Source organism: Sceloporus undulatus, chromosome 2 (genome assembly GCF_019175285.1).
Source record: "Sceloporus undulatus isolate JIND9_A2432 ecotype Alabama chromosome 2, SceUnd_v1.1, whole genome shotgun sequence".
NCBI lineage: Eukaryota > Metazoa > Chordata > Lepidosauria > Squamata > Phrynosomatidae > Sceloporus > Sceloporus undulatus.
Genome location: NC_056523.1, coordinates 227,504,843 through 227,524,430, shown reverse-complemented (window position 1 = coordinate 227,524,430; position 19,588 = coordinate 227,504,843). Strand labels below are relative to the sequence as shown.

Below are 19,588 nucleotides of genomic sequence, written 5' to 3'. Positions count from 1 at the left end.
ACATGGCAAAATGATCTTCTCACCTTTAGAACAAGGTGTATGTGAAGACTGTGAATTTACAGAAAATGTGGAAGAGTCTTTTTCTTATATGAAACCTGTAATAGCATTTATTAATCACTGTAAATTTGTGTTGTTTCACTTTAAGAGCAGGTCAATGTTCTTCACATTCCCCCCCCCCTTATCTTTACTGGATAGATGTTGCTTGGAGTCCTGGGGTGCTCCAGAAGAGGGTATCTCCAGTTACAAGACAAACATAAAGCACTTCCTTGTGTAATATTCCACAGAGATGGCAGACCATTTGCTGAAACATCTCTGATAGGTTTGTTTCATAATCTATTTACTTTCATTTTGAAATCTAGTTCTATAGTATGGAGAAAAATAGGATGAAAGTTGTTTTATTATTAATTCACTAACTTACATTGGGAACTGTACAGGACATGATGTCCAGAATATTATTGGCCTCCTTCCGTGATGAAGACAGTGGGAGCAGGAAAAGTCCAAAAGTGGTGCAGGCGTGAAGAACATAAGACACTGGAAAAATAGGCTCCTTGGAACCATCAAAGTTTATCTGCCTTCCTTCACTGCCATTCCACAACTCTAAAAACCACTAGCAAAGTGAACCAACATGATTCTGCCCCAAAGTCACATGTTCTTAATGGTTTCTGTGACTCACACATATGGGGCATTTTGCTTCTGTGTGGGGACCATTGGAACCTTCTAGAGCTGTTGTGATGAGCCCTCAAATCCAAGCATCCAAACAGCCACCCTGTTCTTGGCCCTTAGACCCAGCGGATCCCTTTAATTTCCCCTAGAGTCTCCTGGGTCTTTGTTCCTGCTCCCTGCTGAGCTGAATAAGACCCCTTGAGATCCTCTAGTCAAGCTGCCACCACCCAGTGAATCTCCAATGAACCCCCCCTTAGCACACACTGGGACTTGCTGAGGACTTAGCTTTCTTCCCTTGCTAACCTACGCAAGCGATGACCGAGCTAAGAGTACAGAGACAGCAGATATTTTTAAAGAAAGGTATTTATTCTAAGTAGACCGGTATCATTCATGCAAGGCCTCCTTGCCTCGCAGCTACAGAATGTATAGTTACAAGATGCTCATTTCAGGCAAGCCAAAAGATAAACATTACAAAAGCCTAGACGCACTAGCTATCACATTTCCTAAGCTACTCACACAGAGATGGGTTCTGCAGTCCTTGATGGGTTTTTGGATGCAAGGAGCTGGTTCTCATTGCCTAGCTCAACTTGCATCCCTTAAGCCTGCCCTTTTGGCACATGTCCAATCAGCTGGGTTCCCAAAACAAGAAGACTAAAATAAAGCCACATGGCCTCAGAGGCCTTTTAAAGACCTCTGGTGGAAGGTTCTCGAAAAACCCAGTCCTGCTCTACTGATTGGCCAGTTGGGCCTTAGGTCAGCTATGATGTAAATTCTCATTAGCATGTGATGTAAGCCCACATTAGCATGTACCTCCCCCCAGCTTAACCTTTTGTGGTTTGAGAGGAGTCCTCAAATGACTGGAGGCCCAGTCATTACAGTTGTGCTTATAAGCTGTGTATTCCTGCTAAAACCAAGAGGGTTTTTTTTTCATCTGCTATTGTGGTAGCCTTGTTAGAAAGTCTTGGCATTTTTGGCAGTTCATCAGTTTGTCTTTTCATTCTGTAGGAGCTTATGGCCCTGAGGACTCTTCAAGAAGTGTCTAGGCAAAGCTTGTTGGAGGCAGTTGGCTTACAAATTGTAAACCGCTTAGTGTGAGTTACTACGAAGCAGTATAGAAATGTAAATACTATTGCTATGTGGACAATGAGGCAGGGCTCTAGAAGCTTCAGAGATCTCCACGCAGGTGCAGAATAACCTAGATATGCGAGTTTACAGATGACCACTCAAAGAACCACAGCTGCAGGTAGGCAACCTGTTCTCCCCACAGAATGTCAGTTCCTGGTCCAGATTCAGTATAGCTGCCATCTCTGGCCTTTAAAGGCAGGCTTGGGAAGAAGGCTCTATTAGGTGGGATTAAGATTCATTCCGAGAAAGAAGCAGACTTTGGGGAAATGCTGCTACCCAACTGCTAGTTGGCTTCCAGAAGAATCAAAATAGGTTATGGGAAGATCTATAAACAGAAATAATAATAATAACAACAACAACAACTTATACCCTGCTCGTCAGCCAAAAGGCTATGAGAGTGGCTTACAAATTGTTAATTGGTGAAGAAGTAAAGTCCTAAGGAACACTTGGTTTCATGGTGCTTAATCTTTGATGGTGGTGAACCATGCAACAAGAGATTTTATCTCCCATGTGAGGAAATAACCCCTAGGGTTACATTCATAGCCATGTCTGAGCTTAGGCTGCTCAGGGACAGGCCATGGAAACTTCTATAATTAAGAATCCACATGTTCTTTGCTGCTATGGCTTCCACCCATAATTTCTCTTGAAGTTGCAGAGTGTGCCTCATCTGCATTGTTGCTGCTCACACATTCCCATCTCTGATGTTTGCTTTAAATTCATTTTCTGTGTTCCTGTGGAGGAATGTGGGGAGTATAAAACAGTGTGAGGAACACATGATCCACCCACATCTCCTTAGCCTATATCTGAGCCTACAGGTCTCACTACAAAATCTGGTCAAATACATGCCCTTTAGCAATTTCATGGGGAAAGGGCCCGATTCAGTTTCAGATTTTTTTGTTCTTGTGCTTTTCCCTCACATTGTCTATTCAAACAGGTGGGAAGAGAGTTCTCTTCATGTTACAGTCTTATGGTCCACCAGGGACTATTCCAACAGGGCCTTCCAAGAGTGGCTTTGGATCCCAGTAGGAAAAGAATTTCAGACCCAGCAGGGCTGCAAAGGCTGCTCCTCCCTCCCCATGTGCAGAAGAGCAGGTGAAGAGATCCCAGCTGTAGCTCTGCTACTGCAGCCACTGATTAATGAGTCTTCTCAGTCAGCAATATTAGACCATCTGCTCTGTTGTCAGGTTAGCTCAAAGGTGGTTGGTACACGTGAGAATGGCCTACATATGACATTGGATATGTAACAAAAATGGCAAAACAAGTCTCTTCCCAGCAAATTTAAATCAGAAAACGATTTCAGTGTTGTGTGCGGGCAGGGTGGGATAGAGCTAGATACTTTATTATGACTGCAGAGCATAGAATGATTCAGTACACCTCAGTCAAGGTGTGATAATGGGCACAGAGAGAGAAAGAGACAAAAAGGCTGAGATTTTCTGACTGATGGAGAGGCATGAGGGTGCTGCCTATCTCCCTTCCCTCAGGGAAGCTTGGCCATAGGCTGGACAACCATCCAAGACCCAGAACACCATCTGCATTGTGAGTAGAATAGGAATGTCACATTAAGGCTTATGGTTTTTTTTTTAACTTCGGCTGAATATGACCTATAGGATTCATATCACCCAAAGTCTCTGTAGAGGCAGGAAAATGTAAGGTAACCTCCTCAGTAACTTCCCACTAAGTTACTGAGTCACATGGTAGTGGATGGTGGCAAATAGATAATCTTTGGGAGTCCCTTTTCCTACTTAAGCGCTGGAGACAGGGCTTGCCCTTACACAAGGGAAAACTGCTGAATTGTATCTTGAGAGGTGTTATTTTCCAGCTTTTTAGTCAGCTTTGTTTAGTTACTAATGCGGTCCTTTCCTCCCCCCCCCCTTTTCTTTTTAAATTATAGGGTGTCTGCTGCAGGTTGAAATATTTCAGCTTATAACGGAGCAATTTCTTCAATGTAACTTTCCACCTTGGCAACAGCTGGAGACACCCAAGTATGTAAAGGACAAGAAAACAAGGCAAGTTTTGTTTAAAGCCCAGAAAGGTTGAGAATAATGGCGAAGCCTCAAAGCATCATGAATGGGAGTCTTTTGGTGAAGAGATCTGACCCTAATTTGGAATGCCCTGCTGGAACTCTGAAGGAAGAAAGTTGCAGCTGCCTATAAGATTGGTAGCTTCTTTGCCTAAGAGTCAAGACCAGGGGTCAGCAATCTCTGGCCCGCGGGCCGGATGCGGCCTACAGAGGCCTTTCGGACGGCCCCTGCCTACCCCTGCTGCCACTGCCGCCGCCGCCAATTGCGGCTTTTCACCACTCCCGGGCGCTGCCATTTTATTTCTCAAAATGGCTTCCCGCCATTTTGAAAAACAAAATGGTGGCGGCCTAGAGGCGAAGTTCTCTTGGAGGGCCCCAGCAACGGCAAAAGGGCCAGCAAAGAGGGGGAGGCCTCCAGTGCTAGCGGCCCCCACTGGCTCTTTCCCGGCCTCTGACAGGGCCTGGGGCCCCGTCAGGGGCCGGCAAAGAGGAGGAGGCCTGGCCCCTGGAGGGTGGAAGCTCCGCCCTGGCATGTGGCTCCGCTCCCGGAAGGTGGAAGCTCCATCACCGTCATGTGGCCCCGCCCCCGGAGGGTGGAAGCTCCACCCCCGTCTTCAGCCCCCCAGTTGTCTGAGGGACAGCAATCCGGCCCCCGGCTCAAAAAGGTTGCCTACCCCTGGTCAAGACCCTTTTTCATGGCTGCAGTATAATTGAAAATTATATGCAGAATCCAAGTAATACTGCATATCTTTTTACCTGCAATATGTCTTAATAGTCTGAGTCACTCATATTATCGTCTGTAATTTTAATGGATAGAATTGTTTAATCCTTTTTTAAGGGGAGGAGGGGAATTGTATATATTGTATTTTTAAAGATTGTATGCTGCTTTGATTGTGGTAACAAAAAGTGGGATATAAATTAAAGTTTTATTTATGATATTTATTTATTATTACTATTTCTCTGTTTCTTTTCTCCTTCTAGGCTTTATGTTCAGTTCTTTTTTGAAGATGCAAAGATTCTTCATACTCCTGAAAAGAGAGTCATAAAGGACCCCAAACTCCCTGAAAAGAGAAAGACAGTGAGACCCAGAGCCTGCGAAAGCTCGTCTTCTGGGGTGAAGGGCAATGACACCTCAACAGCTGAGCACAGATCCTCAGAAGATCTTAATGTGGGAAAGGCAAAACCAGAGGCCAGCATACCAGAACATTCTGAGAACAGTGCTGGAAAATATAGTTCTGTCTCCCGTCTCTTTCTGGTGACTCAAAAAGAGGGGCTTGCACAGCGCAACTATCTGCCCAGTTCAGAAAGCAAGGGAGAAGATAAACAAGCAGCACAAGTCTGCTTTCAGGCTATGGTGCTATGGATGAGCAAACCTGAGCTATGCACAAGTCTTGAAGAAAGTGGGCGCCATATGATTTCTGCTCCTGAAAAGACAAATGAAGGCCAGCAGAACGTAAGACTGGGCACAGAAGAAGAGGGGAGGTGGCAAGTAATGGGCAAAGTTCAGTCCAGGGGTTGGTTTTGTGCAGGATCCCAGAATGCATGGGCTAGCTCTTAAGCTGGCAGCTTTTTGCATTGTTCCTCCTCCATGCATTTCTGGAGTTCTATAGGTGATTCTGATTGATTAATCCCCACAAAAGGGCAATGTCACTGAAACCCCTTTGTTTATGCTGAGCATTGTTTGCTTTTAACCCTTACTGGAAAATTTGACTTTGATTTTTTTTACTGCCCTCTCCATTGATTCTCATTTCAGGTGTTGCTACTGTTCCAGAGGAAATCGCTCCACTGGTTCCCATTCCTTCACCCTGGTCATATGTATCGACTTATCATACCTGGGTGTTCGGTAAGAGCAGGAGACAGCTTTAATTCAACTGCTTTCCTAAAGACTCTGCAAGGGTTCTGACAGTCATTGCTAAGTTTCTTTGATACGCTGTCTGAGTTGATAAAAATTCATGATCCTCTAAAACTGATTTTAAGATGGAATCATCTGAGATTTATATATATGTTTGCGGGTGTGTGCAAAGGATTGTATCCAACTGTATCTCCATACTCTCAGAAGGTTCTTTGTTCCAGAGGGGACTTCCATGAATCAGGAAGGCAGATATTTTTCTCCTGGGTGGAATTTGGTCCTGTTCTTGGTCTCCAAACTGTTTTAGCCCCAGATGGGACTTTTAAAAAAAACAACTGGAAGCAACTTCAAGTTCACTTTCTGCTTTAGAAAAAAAAACTGTCCTTGAGTAAGGGAAAACATGGTGAAATTGGGATCTCACATCCTAGGAACATAACGGAAGAGTATTTATACCCCACTCTTGAGCCATAAAGGCTGTCCAAGCGGCTTACAAATTGTTAATCTGACATTTCTCTACTCTGAGATTTATAATCTAAATAAGACATGACATACAAAGAAGAGGGAATGGCAGTGGAGGAAGATATTGTCTCTTCTTCTCTCATGGTTAAGGTGGTTGCAGTTGGGGTGGAGGGAGAGCCTTTCATTTGCTTCTGGGTCTGCTTTCTTTTCTTCAATAGACTAACCTAATTTCACAAATACGTTTTTCCACACTGTTTACCACATATATAGGCAATTAATTTTCACCACACTAACCAGTAACTGTTAAATGGAGGAGAGTTATAAAATCCCCACTCCTGTGCTAGAGTGGCCTATTCCTATTTCCAAGGTGCTTGTTCTTAGCTGAAGACATCACCAAATTATGGTCTTCATACCATCTGCTTGTCACTTGTGGTATAATAGTTGTTATTGGGTCTGCTCAATCTCTATCTGTAGTTGGTAATCTGTTTTTACCCATGTCCTTATTCTTCCTGTATCTCTCTTTACTGGCTTCACTTGATTTAACAACAGCAACTGTCCTTTTGCGCTCCTTGTGCACATTCCTAAGCTTAAAAGTGTTGTGTATCTTCTTTTCCATCCATCTTACCTGCATCATCTTTTCTTTTTCCTTGTCACAGTTTCTGGGTTTTTGAAATTCATGTAATCTGTGAACTGTTAAATGTATATTATCATAGAAAGCTACACATGAAAGACCCCCACAAGATTCATACATAGCTACAAAATTAAATATCTAGTAAAGTATTTAATGAAAAGATAGATCAAATAGAAAGGAGCAATTTATTTAGTCACATTATGTATTAAATGAGAGCCAGTGTAGTATAGTGGTTTGAGTGTCAAACTGCGACTGTGGAGAGCAGGGTTTCATTCCATCTTTGCCATGGAGGCTCACTTGGGCAAGTCACACTCCCTCAGCCTCAGAGAATGAAAAAACCCCTCTGAAGAAACTTGCCAATACAACCCTATGATAGATTTGCTTTAGGATCGCCATAAGTAAAAAATTACTTGGAGACACAAAACAACAACAGTGTATTAAATAGCCAGCCTCTATTATTGGGGAGAAGAATAAAATTATTTGCTTGGTTCTTAAGATAATTAATTAAAGGGATGTATCCATGAATTTAATCACAGCAATAATCAGCCACACTTTCCTTGTGAGCTATACCAAGAGTTCTGTAGTTCCATTGCAGAGCCTGTAGTTCCTGGAGTTTATGCTGGGCAAGCTTTGGGTATGCCTTATCTGTTTCAAGAGATGGTAACCTTATAACATCTTCCAGGAGAGCAAGCATACTGGGTATATATCAGTGTGATCTACAATTCCTCTCCTCCATTGGGGCTTGCCTTGTTGAACCTTCTCCATTTGTTTCCACTTGCTTAACCCCTTCTTGTTTCTTGTGGGGGTTTTCACTCAATTCCTTTCTTTTCGCGATATCAACACTTCTTTGTAACATTAATCTAGCTGTTTCTGTGCCTTATTTATAAAAAAAGCATCTTTTTTTTTTCTTTTCCTGTGTGATTGTTCATCTCTGTAGGGTTTTTTTGTTTTGTTTTGTTTTGTTTTGAGGGGGGAACCTCTCTGTATCAATCTTGTTGAAAACTTTATTATTCTACTATGTGTTATTGCTTTTGTAGGACTTGAACGTGTTTGACAAACCAAGTTTTTCGTTGGCACCAAGCAGCCTCTTGAATTCATTGAACTGCTCCTTGTTTCTGCGTATACCAGACGGTGCTCTCCTGGACCATGTGAACCAGATTTCTCAGGTAGAGTGAGATTCTGCAGGCTTTGGACAATACAGTTCCCCCTCCTTTCCTATGCAGCCTTTCTCCCTGAAGGGACCCAAGGCTTCTCACAAATGAAAGTTCCCTTCAGTAGCATTTCTCTTGTGCCTGTTTAGCTTTTAAAATTTTATTTAGGAGTGTTATTACCAGCAGAATATAGATGCTTGAGGACTTGGAAACAAGGGTTCAAATCCATGCTCAGCCAGAGAAGCCTCCTAGGTGATCTTGGACAAGTTGCACCCTTTTAACCTCAGAGGGAGACTAGGGCAAACTACCTCTGTATTGCTAAGAAAACCCTCTGGAAAGGTTGTTATAAATTGGAGTTGATTTGATGTCACATAACAAAATAATAATAATAATAATAATAATAATAATAATAATAATAATAATAATAATAGGATTTATTTATATGCCGCCCAATCACTGGGAATCCGGGCGGCTTACAACAGAGGGGATAATAGATGGTTCCTTGCCCTCAGGCTTACAATCTAAAAAGACACGACACAAAAGGAGAAGTGAATGGTGGCGGGGAGGGGATCAGGTCCAGCATTCTTCTCTCCCTCTGAGGCCTGGATCAAGGCAGATGGACTGCAGGGAGGGCTCTTTCTTAATCGAGGCCAGGCCCTATGGCATTGGACCTGTCCTTTCACTCCCTCCCAGGCCAGAAGATGACAGTTGGAAGGAGGGAGGGGAGGGCTCTTCCTCTTCAGGCCCGATGGCGTGAACAAAGCAGGAGTAGATAACCTTTTTTGAGACAGAAATGAGTAGGGTTGAGTGTGACAGTAGTGGGCAGGCCAGTTTTGATTGGGCAGACTAATCAGTAATCTTGTTCCAGCAAGATTGGTATTTTACTACTGAAGGAATCACTTTTTATTCTGGGATGCTTCTGAGTGGTGGAGAAAGGTGGCTGGGGCTGTGTGGGCTTCAGGGAGAGCAGTCAAGAGCCACCTCTAACCCAAAGTTTCCTGCCCTCAATTAGAACAAATGGATAATGCAGAGTACCAGTCATGAGTGAGGCAAGCCACTTTGTTGCTAGCACAGTCTGGTCAAGCCATTTGGTTATGACTATGGGCACGTTAGGTCAGGGGTTTACAGTTATTTGATAGGAGGGCAGAGGATGACCTTTTTTTTTTTAAAAAAATATCTTTTCAGCTGGTTTCACCTGTGATGGAACAAAAGCTGTTCTCCATTGACGAGATACTCAGCCCTAGGTATGTTGCCCATTCTTCTGTTCCTGTTCACGGAGAGAGTGCCTGTGGAAAACCATTCCAAGGTTATGCCTAGAAATGAATACAGAGTACTTTTTCTGTCAGTGTTCTTAACTTTGCATGGAAGTACATGTGATGTAGTACTTCAAGAAATCTACAAAATTTTCCAAGATTCCTGAGCTTTGTAAAGTATAGCTACCATATATACTCGACTATAAGTTGAAAGATTTATGCCCCAAAATGAACTCCAAAATCATGGTTAGAGTCAATGGTTAATGCTGATAAATTTCTTGAAAGAAGAAGTACCCAACTTTCTCTGTAGCCTTGTAATGGCTCCCTGTTTGAAGCCCTGGCGCCCGCTCTCCTCTCTCCCTGTGTGTGTGTGTGTGTGTGTGAGAGAGAGTGTGTGTCTGTCTGTTTCCCTCTCAGCCTTCCCGCGCAGCCAGAGCTAACAAGCTGCTGCTGAGGAAAGGAACACACAGAAAGTATGCCCTGGCTTGTACCCCATTTTGCCTGGAAGTCCTGGGGGTGAAAGGCAGAGAGAGGGAAAGGTCTGTCCTTTATTTTTGCAAGCCTGAACCTTGGAGTCTTGGGGGTGAAAAGCAGAGGGAGAGAAAGGTCTGTCCTCTATTTTTGCAAGCTATGAGCCTTGGAGTCCTGGGGGTGAAAGGCAGAGAGAGAGAAAGGTCTGTCCTCCTTTTTGCAAGCTATGAGCCTTGGGAGTCCTGGGGGTGACAAGGAGAGAGACAGTGGGGTCTCTCCTCCTTTTCGCAAGCTATGAGCCTTGGAGATGCTTCTGGTAAGGGGAAGTGTGTGTGTGTGTGTGTGTGTGTGTGTGTGTGTGTGTGCGCACATGCGCCGACATTTGTTTCCCCTTTTCCATGCCAAGGCTGATGCTTGGGAGAGGTCCAGAGAGGGAAGTGGTGCTTTGTTTCTCCACTTTAGATCTTTTGTAACATCCTCCAGTGTTTGCCCCTCGACTTATCCACGGGTAATATCAAAACCAAAATTTTGGATCCAAAAACTGCCCTCGACTTGTACATGCGGTCGAATTATACATGAGTATGTATGGTAATTTTGGTGTGAAAAAAAGGAAGGAAAGAAGCAAGCAAGCAACATCTACAATAACTAAATCCAAGCTTTTGGGCAAATTGAGGAGGGAGCTAGCTTGTTTTCTGCTGCTCCAGAGACTAGGACCCAGAGCAATGGATGCTACTTATAGGAATAGAAATTCCACCTCAACATTAGGAGGAACCTCCTGACAGTAAGGGCTGTACGACATTGGAACAGGGGGTTGGACTGGATGGCCCTTGTGGTCTCTTCCAACTCTATTATTCTATGATTCTATGAAGTTCCTTTTCCATTTGACCTGTTTTGAATTACCTCATAGGTTTAAACATTCAAATGCTCAAGTGTAGGATGAAATTGATATTATTTTTAATATGAGCATCTTTGAAAAGCAACATACAAACATTTCAGGGAAGTAAGGTCTGGCCTATGTGCATAGGACATTTGGAGTTAACAGTTTGAATTGACTTTTTGTCATTCTTCGAGTAAACCCATTGAAATCAATGGGACATCAGGGAGTCTAATCAACTAGAATCTGATTATGCTTGCAAAATTGTGTAAATTTACAGCGCTTTATAAATAAAGGTTAATAATAATAATAAAAAAAATTGGTGCTGTATTTGGGAATCTAATGAAACTTGATATATTCTCTTTCATTAGGTTTACAGGATCCCTGGTCTCTTTCTCTGGGGAAGTGGTGGAGAAGCATTTGTGTCAATTCCCTGCTGGAAGACAATCAAGAACAAATGCCCAACATAAGGGTGAGAATCTGGAATATAATGGAAGGCAGTTGAGTCTGGTATGATCGTAGATGTATCATTGGGCCCAGGTGTTGCATATATGCATGCAGAGAACCAAGTCACCTATAGATTATCCACTGTTAAAGGACTTGTCTGAGGCAGAGCTTGTAAAATCCAGGTTTTCTAAGATGAATTCAGAATTACAGTGTTTACTGGATGAGAACAATATGTTGCCTGTCCTCTGCACTTTTAGCAAACCGTCTGTCCTTGGATTACACTGTAAAACTGAGCATATTACCAGCAGCTGCTTCCCCAATTGGGCTGGATGTGTACATTGAAGCCCCTTTCCTGCCATATCTTTGGGGAGTGCTCCCAGGAGCCAGGATTCTCTTCAGTGGCCTGCAGCGCAAAATTTCCAGGTACAGTCAGCTCTCCTTATCCACAGATTTTTTATCCACGGATTCAAGCATCCACAGCTTGAAAATATTAAAAAAAAAGTATAAATTACAAAAAGCAAATCTTGATTTTGCCATTTGATATAAGGGACACAATTTTGCCCTGCCATTATATTTAAGGGGACTTGAGCATCCATGGATTTTGTTATCCATGGGGGATCCTGGAACCAAACCCCAGCGGATAACAAGGTCCCATTGTATGTTTTGGCCTCATTCCCATTGTGTTTTAAAACAGTTTGCAAACCAGTTTGAGGTGTTTTAAATTAACCTTGTTTGCACTTGAGCCGAATTGCTGAAGTGGTTTGGCGAGGGGACGCTAGACCCATTTAACACGCTTCTTTTTGACGCTCATTTTTTCTGCTCCTTTTGCAATAAATCGATTCAGCACAGGAGTGAACGGGATGCGGATCAGAATTGATTTTTAAAATGAGGTGATCATATGATCATCTGCCGAAGAGGGTCCCTTTGGAATCAAATCATTGGTCAGTGTGAATGAGAAATGGGTTGTTTTACAACAAGAAAATGTGATCAGAGCAAATGCAGTTTGAACCATGCTCTGCTCTTGAATCAATCCATCGATTTGGATCACAAACCGATTTATTGGTAAATGGGAATGAGGCCTTTGATCCAAACACACACTTGTATTTGTGTTTAAACATGTTACAAAAGACCTTTTGTCTAACAAGTGTTTGGTTGGGAGGGTTTACAAATTGAACCTCTGAATATTCATCAATAAGCATCCCTGAGTTCACTGAGTAGATTTTACTTCCAATACAAAGGATTCCAGTCATGCTGCAAAGAAGTTTAATCATTAAGGTGTGCTTCAAAAACTGCATTCTTTGTATATTTTTTGTAGAAACACTTGAGACAGGAAATTAAAAAAGACAGCTTACAGCGTCAGTGTTGCTTAAGATCTGAGATTATATGTGGCATATTTGTATGTCAGGAAACAAAACTGTGGTTTATATCCATGAAAGCTAAAATAAAAGCCAATTAGTCTTAAAGGTGCTGCCACATTTCTTCTCTTTTTTCCCTTCTTCTTTTTTATGGTGCAAGACACCAACACAGCTACTTCTTTGAAATCTGTATTTAAATCGGAGAAGCACTTGTTGCATACAATAATTCCAAGTTAAGTTATTATTGAGTTTTATTCTAGAATTTCAAAGCTCCTAGCAATGGCCTTGCTGTGTAAAGAAAAGATGTAAAAAGTACAACAATGCTAGAAGCACATGAAGTACTTAGGTCAGGCTGGGACGTGGTACTTCTATTCACTAGGTCAGTGGTTCCCAACCTTCCTAATGCCGCGACTTTAATACAGTTCCTCATTTTGTGGTGACCCAAACCTATGAAATTATTTTCATTGCTACTTCATAACTGTAATTAAATAGATGTTTTCCAATGATCTTAGGCGACCCCCATGAAAGGGTCATTCGACCCCCAAAGGGGTCCCGACCCACAGGTTGGAAACCACTGCACTAGGTGCTTTGGAGATCACATCATGAATGCCAGTCCCATTAATGGAGCTCATTTAGAAATCAGCTTCTATCTCTTTGAATTATAGATTCGGCAATGTCTACTGTACTTATATTGCTTCTAGCTGCGTGAGAATTCTGACTCCTCCACCCAACAACCTTTCTTCCCGGTGGGTATAAATGGTTCTTTTGTCTTTTGAAAAAATCTGCATGCTTCATTCAGCTCTATTGGGTTTGGCTAATACATTTTAATGTTGTTGTTTTATTTTTAGACATCTGGGTTCCACTTCTGTCCTCTCAGGAGTATATTTGTACAATGTAGCACTGCAACCTCCTAGTCTGTGCCAAATAGAGGCCACTTGCCACCTGACGTGTGTCCTTTTTATGTCCCTGCAGTGGACTTGTTCTGTCTGCAGCAGCACCTTTATAGAGGTACCAAGTCAGCCATATTGGAGGGTGGCACATCCCTGACTAGAATCCATCCCCATGACACAATAGGTTTCTCTATGAAGAGGGTGGGGTGGCAGTATATAGTCTGAATGGGCAGAAACCTGCGTTTGTCATCAATTTCTGCCTCTTTTTCCATTTAGGGCAGGTGCAGCCAGAATCATCCTCCTTGCTTGTCACATACAGGAGTGACTAAAGCTAGTGCTAAGTGAGTATTGCAGAATTGGCTTGGCATTTCATTTGTAGATTTTTCTTTTTAAAAAATTGCACAAATGTCTTTTTAAAAATTATATAATTGAAGGTCAGATATCTATTTTCTGTTTGAGTCATTGACATTGACATTGACTTAAACAGATTTAATACAAATGGTCTAAATTCAATCGTTAGTGTCAACTATATTAGATCCACTGAGACAGTGGGACTTACATACATGATGAGTTCCCAAGTTCCCAGTGATTCAGTATCATAGAATAGAATCATAGAATGATAGAGTTGGAAGAGACCACTAGGGCCATCCAGTCCAACCCCCTGCCATGCAGGAAATCCAAATCAAAGCATCCCCGACAGATGGCCATCCAGCCTCTGTTTAAAGACCTAAGGAAGGAGACTCCATTATACTCTGAGGGAGTGTGTTCCATTGTCGGACAGCCCTTACTGTCAGGAAGTTCCTCCTAATGTTGAGGTGGAATCTCTTTTCCTGTAGCTTGCATCCATTGCTCCGGGTCCTAGTCTCTGGAGCAGCAGAAAACAAGCTTGCTCCCTCCTCAATACGACATCCCTTCAAGTATTTAAACAGGGCTATCATATCACCTTCTCTTCTCCAAGCTAAAAATCTCCAGCTCCCCAAGTCGTTCCTGGTAGGGCATGGCTTCCAGACCCTTAACCATTTTAGTCGCTCTCCTTTGGACATGCTCCAGTTTCTCCACATACTTTTTAAATTGTGGTGCCCAGAACTGGACACAATATTCCAGGTGGGGCCTGACCAGAGCAGAATATAGTGGCACTATTACTTCCCTTGATTTAGACACTATACTTTTATTGATGTAGCCTAAAATTGCATTGGCCTTTTTAGGTGCTGCGTCGCACTGACGACTCATGTTCAACTTGTGGTCTACTTGTCAACTACTTTTACATGTAGTTTCATTCAGCCAAGTGTCGCCCATCCTATATCTGTGCATTTCATTTTTCTACCCTAAGTGCAGTACCTTACATTTCTCCTTGTTGAATTTCATTTTGTTAGCTTTGGCCCAGCTTTCTAGTCTATTCAGGTTATCTTGAATTTTGATCCTGTCCAGTAGGTCTGCTTTAGCTGACACTAATAATTGGATTGATGCTAGTGGTTGTTCAGTCTGCCAGTTTGATAACTCATACAGTATAACCTTTCAGTTTCATAGTCAGTACATTATTCCTGGTTTGGATTAGATCGAGTGTGTCTTGCTACGCAATACTATTTCTTGTTAACCATGGTTAGATGCCTCCAGGAAGCTCACAAATAGGATGTGAAGGTGAAAGATCTTTTACATTCTTCTCACACACACCCCACTTCCTCTCCCCAGCTTACCTCCAAACATGGAGATTTTATTAACCAGTAGTTATTGATAAGTTGATCTTTTGCTAACTAATCCTTTTTATTTATTTGTTTGTTTATTTATTAATTAAATATTTGCAGGCTACCATATATCCAAAGATCTCATTGCATGTTACAGTAAAATGGATATGAACTGTTTAACATAGTTTAAAACAGTAAGAATAATTTAAAGATTAAAATATATTAAACACTTTAACACTTTAAAAAGGCAATTTAGAAACACTTAAAACCATTTTAACCACTCATGCAAATTTGAATGAAATCATCCAGGCCTCTGAGGAGGGAAGAAAATTCATCATGTGGCTTTTATGGGTAGCCCCCCCCCCTGAATTAGTTTCCAGGCATCTCCTCTGCCCTGGTAAAAATGGGGAGGGGGCAGAAACAGGGCAACCCTGAGGAGGAAGAAAAATTGTGCAGACTCCAAACTCATGGGCTAACAGTAATAAAATGAACACCCAAAATGTTAACCAGTATCTCTTGTAAATCTGAGCCCCCAGCCCTGTTGCTGTGGGGACTCTCCCCTCCTTGATTTGCCCCATCAAAGGAGGTTGCCTGGGCAGTAGCTTCTTCCAGGCAGTGAGAAAACTGCTCTTAAGTTAGCAGTGACTGAAGACCATTGCTAATCATGGGTAGATAGCTGTATAGGGCCTGTAGTGTAGCCCTGATATTCACAGGGTATTTTGTTTTATTTATGCTTGAAACAGCCCCAACTTCAAGCTGGAGTTTAGAAGCTTAGCCCTTTAAATCTCAGACAGGCTTTATAGTAACCTGGCTGCATTATAGAAGCTGGCTTGGTCTTCAATTCCCTTCCCACTTGCATAGGTAGCTGGGAAGGGCAGAGGGGCTGCTGTGGGACATGGCTCCCCATTTACCTGAGATAGGTCTGTATCCTGAGAAAGGATAATCTCTGATGGAAAGGAGAGGCCAAGGGCCCCAACTGCTCTCCTCAAGAGCTCCACAGTTTGAGGCAGCCTAATACAATTGGGGGTGTAGGGAACTCTCTCCTCATCCTTTCCACAAGTGGTCACCCCCCCCTTTTTTTTTTTTTTAGGTGGGAACGCAGGAGGATTTGTATCCATGTGCTCACTCAGAAAATCATAGAATCATAGGGTTGTAAGAGATCCCAGGGGCTATCCAGTCCAATCCCATTCTGCCATGTAGGAACTCTCAATCAAAGCATAACTAATATATGTCCTTCCAGCCTCTGTTTCGAAGTGGGTGGCAGAGGCCATGCTCTCTCTGGTGAGGACATGAAGCCATTTTGTGCTTTTTTGTGGGATGCTCTGTGGCAGCCAAAACAGACCATTTTAGAGTTGGAAGCTTCAGCTCCTTCTGGGCCCAGTCTAGCTTCCTTTACAGCCATGCGGCTGCTGTACAACATAAAGGAAGAGTTCTCTGCCTCCTTACACACCATCTCATTATAAGAATTCAAAAGGAATGTGCAGGACCCCTGGCAACACCACCATGTGTTTCCCAGTCTGCAATAGGATCTCCCACACCTGTTGGTGTCCTGGGTGCCATTGGGGCCAGAGATGGGAAGGAAGGGGGAGACCAAGAGTTTATGACCCCATCTACCCTCCTGGCAGAGTCCCAAATCTTATGATAGGCATAGTGCCTGCAATGGCAATGGCTCGAAGAGACATGTCCTGCAGGAGCGTAAGCAGGAACAAGACTGAGGCTCAAAGGGGCTAGCTCCTCCCTATATAGGGGGCTGGTCTTTGTTCTGTTGTCCCTGCCTACAGGAACAAATTGGGAGGAGCTAACCCAGAATAAAGGAGGTTATGACCCTGCCTGCTGGGAAATAACATTCTCAAATGTACAGTATTTGTTTTAGATTATTATTTTTTTAAATCCCTCTGAATTGTAGAATGTTACTTTTCAGAATAAGACTTTTCTGTGCCAAAATTTTGTTTACAAATTTTGTCAAACCTGCTTTTGCTTCCAGAATCCTAGTAGAAGATGGAACAAGTGCGTTTGTGGTGTTATGCAAGGACCAGCAAGTACAGAAAGTCCTGTCTCTGAACCCCAAGGAATGGGATATTATACAGCGTCATGTTCAGAGCAAAGGCAGTGTCTACGTTCAGCCCAGCAATGCTAGCTCTGGTCCCAGGGTGAGCTGTCACAACATCTTGTAGTAGCAAATCCCACAAGTTAGTCATTTAAGGCAGAAAAAATGGGAGGCTGACACTGTAAATATCAATGTGAAGACTTAGAATAGTTACCTTTTTCTCCATTTGGGGGGATTGGAATAGAGTAATTTTTCCATGTCCCTTTTTGTGGGGCTTCAAATATTTAGCTAGGATACAAAATTGAGAGCAGGCCTGAATAGGAGCACTGTGGGAAGTGAAGCGTCTGAAGGAAAAAGGGTTGTCCTTCTCCTCTGACCTCCATGGTGTTGAAAAATATCGTGTCAGTCAGTTCAATATGTTCAACTTTGTGACCCAAATCTGAACTGTGAGTTCCTTTGTGTATTTTACTCACTCAGTATGCTTCTAATTGTCTTTCTGCTTTGGACAGAGAACTGAAGAGCCTGAAGACATATTAACTTCGTACTTGACAAGCTTATGCAGAAGCCCAGTTGTCTGTCGGACCATACGGTTGACTTTCCAACTGGATAAAAAATTCTCCAAGGTTCAGGAAGCAGGTAAGTAGAGGTGTGTGTTTGGTATTATCAGAGCTTACTAAATAATTCTTCAGCAGTGAAGTGAATGTGTTTTAAGTTTGGACATCTGGACAATACCTCAGGCGTGATGGCAGCAGTGATACCTTGTCCTGTCCCTGGAGTGAGCGCCCACAGTATCAGCAACAGCAGTCCATAGAATGGAATTGCTGCACATTTGCTGCAGGTTCCACAATTCCCTCTTCTACACAATTTTTATTCAAGACACATGAATTCTACAACTTCCTTTGCATATGGGTGTGTGGGGTGTGTATGTTAAAAAAAAAAGGTAGAAGTTGACAAAGTTACTGAAGTAACTAAACATGAAAAGAGGATTATAAATGCAGAATTTTGGGGAAAGTCAAGGCATGTCATGAAGGTAACAGCCCTACTGTCGCACAGTATTAGATTCCCACTTTTGAAAATTGAAGTTCTGTTAGAGCAGAGTGTTCTTGAGAAGTGAAAATGTCTATTTCTTTTTTTTAAAGCAGCCATCTAGAATTTCCTCGTGCCTCTTTTGGGGGGTGGAAGGGGCTTTAACTTACAAAATGCTAAGATACAAAATTGAAAGCAAGACTGAATCGAATCACTGTGGGAAGTAAAGTGTCTGAAGAAGAGGGCTGGTAGTCATCCTCTGACCTCTCTATGGCGCTGAGAGAATAAGGTGCCGATCCCTGCAATTCTCCACTCTTTCCCTTAAAACAGGAGTGGTGAAAATTCACACAGCTGGGCCAGCTGAGATTCAGGGCATGGGTCTCAAATCTGTATAGTTTCCATGCAATCGGTCCACGGTACAAAATGTCTGTTTTCTTTCTAGGACCACGACAATTAAGAAGGTTTTTCTCGAATGAATTAGAATTCTTAAGTCATACAAGGACTGAATCAAACTTGGTATGTCTGAACATCCAGGAGGCTACGTAAACCATGAAAAAAGAGGAGCAAAGCTCTGTACATTTTCCTATTTCTTGTTCTGCACAGAGGAAGAATAAGGACACGTCTTTTATATGTACTTTGACATTTGGAGGAGATATTTAAAGTTTTATCATGTACAGTCCTGTGTTCTGAAACTATATATATATATATATATATATCACATAGATGCTTATAGTATAAATTTACACAAAAAAAAATTTTTGACATCAAAATGCAACAGATTTTGGGGGGGGAGTGAACTTTTTTTTTAAACAAAATTGGGTTCTGCTGTTACATTTCTATAGCAATATAACTTTAAACAGAGGCTGGAGGGCCATCTGTTGGGGGTGCTTTGATTGTGAGTTCCTACATGGCCAAATGGGGTTGGACTGGCTGGCCCTTGGGGTCTCTTTCTGTTGTATGAGAAAGCAAATGTCGTTTCTTGAGCCCAATAGTGGTAACTGGAAAGGAAGCCAACAGAGCATATTGAGTCCAGCTATGCTGCTGAATAATGGCTACCGCAGGATAAAGCTGAAGCAAAGGGCTCCTAAAGAGCTGTTTGGCAGCTGCTTGGCGTTACTTTTGCCTAGGGACAAAGCTGTTGGGGAAATGGTAGCCCTCCAAATGCTGGTGAGCAACTACTGCTGTCATCCCTCACCACTAGTCAAGGTCTCTGAGCTGATGAGATTTGGAGTTCAAGAACATCTGGAGAGCCATAGGTCATTTTCAAGGACTTGCTTAAGGACCTGGAGATATGGAGTAACTACCATTGATCCTCTAGAGTAGTTTGAAAAGCAAACATTCCTCTGCTGGGTTCTTTCTTTTCTTAAGCCACCAATGACAAAAACCCTGTGACCGCTTACAGACTAAGAAGAAGGGCTAAGCTAGAAACCATCCGATGAAAGTTGGTGCCAAAAAATTATTTCCTGTTTCTTCTGCAACAGCCCTTCATCCTCCGAGAATTCTGGCTCCGATGTCGTGATGCACTCGGTCTTATCTTCCTTATCTTCATTCTCCGAGGAATGAGAAGAGTGGCAGGCCGAGGCAGAGAGCTGGGCTCTGTCGTGCCTGGGTTGTTTGGCTGGGGGGAGGCGGTTGGGGTCTCCTA

The 19,588-nt window shown here is 42.7% G+C and overlaps 1 protein-coding gene across 1 annotated transcript in view; it reads left to right on the top strand.

Moving 5' to 3' along the window:
• CTC1 (CST telomere replication complex component 1) overlaps positions 1-18,691 on the top strand; it is a 31,730-nt gene extending 13,039 nt beyond the window's left edge. The window contains exons 10-23 of the mRNA XM_042448367.1: positions 196-319; positions 3,680-3,794; positions 4,790-5,261; positions 5,562-5,651; positions 7,785-7,913; positions 9,084-9,142; positions 10,868-10,968; positions 11,201-11,366; positions 12,964-13,044; positions 13,147-13,306; positions 13,465-13,529; positions 16,855-17,020; positions 17,427-17,553; positions 18,386-18,691. Coding sequence (XP_042304301.1) covers positions 196-319; positions 3,680-3,794; positions 4,790-5,261; positions 5,562-5,651; positions 7,785-7,913; positions 9,084-9,142; positions 10,868-10,968; positions 11,201-11,366; positions 12,964-13,044; positions 13,147-13,306; positions 13,465-13,529; positions 16,855-17,020; positions 17,427-17,553; positions 18,386-18,489 — 1,959 coding nt within the window. The 3' untranslated portion in view covers positions 18,490-18,691. The remainder of the gene's footprint in view (positions 1-195; positions 320-3,679; positions 3,795-4,789; positions 5,262-5,561; positions 5,652-7,784; positions 7,914-9,083; positions 9,143-10,867; positions 10,969-11,200; positions 11,367-12,963; positions 13,045-13,146; positions 13,307-13,464; positions 13,530-16,854; positions 17,021-17,426; positions 17,554-18,385) is intronic.
• The last annotated feature ends 897 nt before the right edge of the window (positions 18,692-19,588 follow it).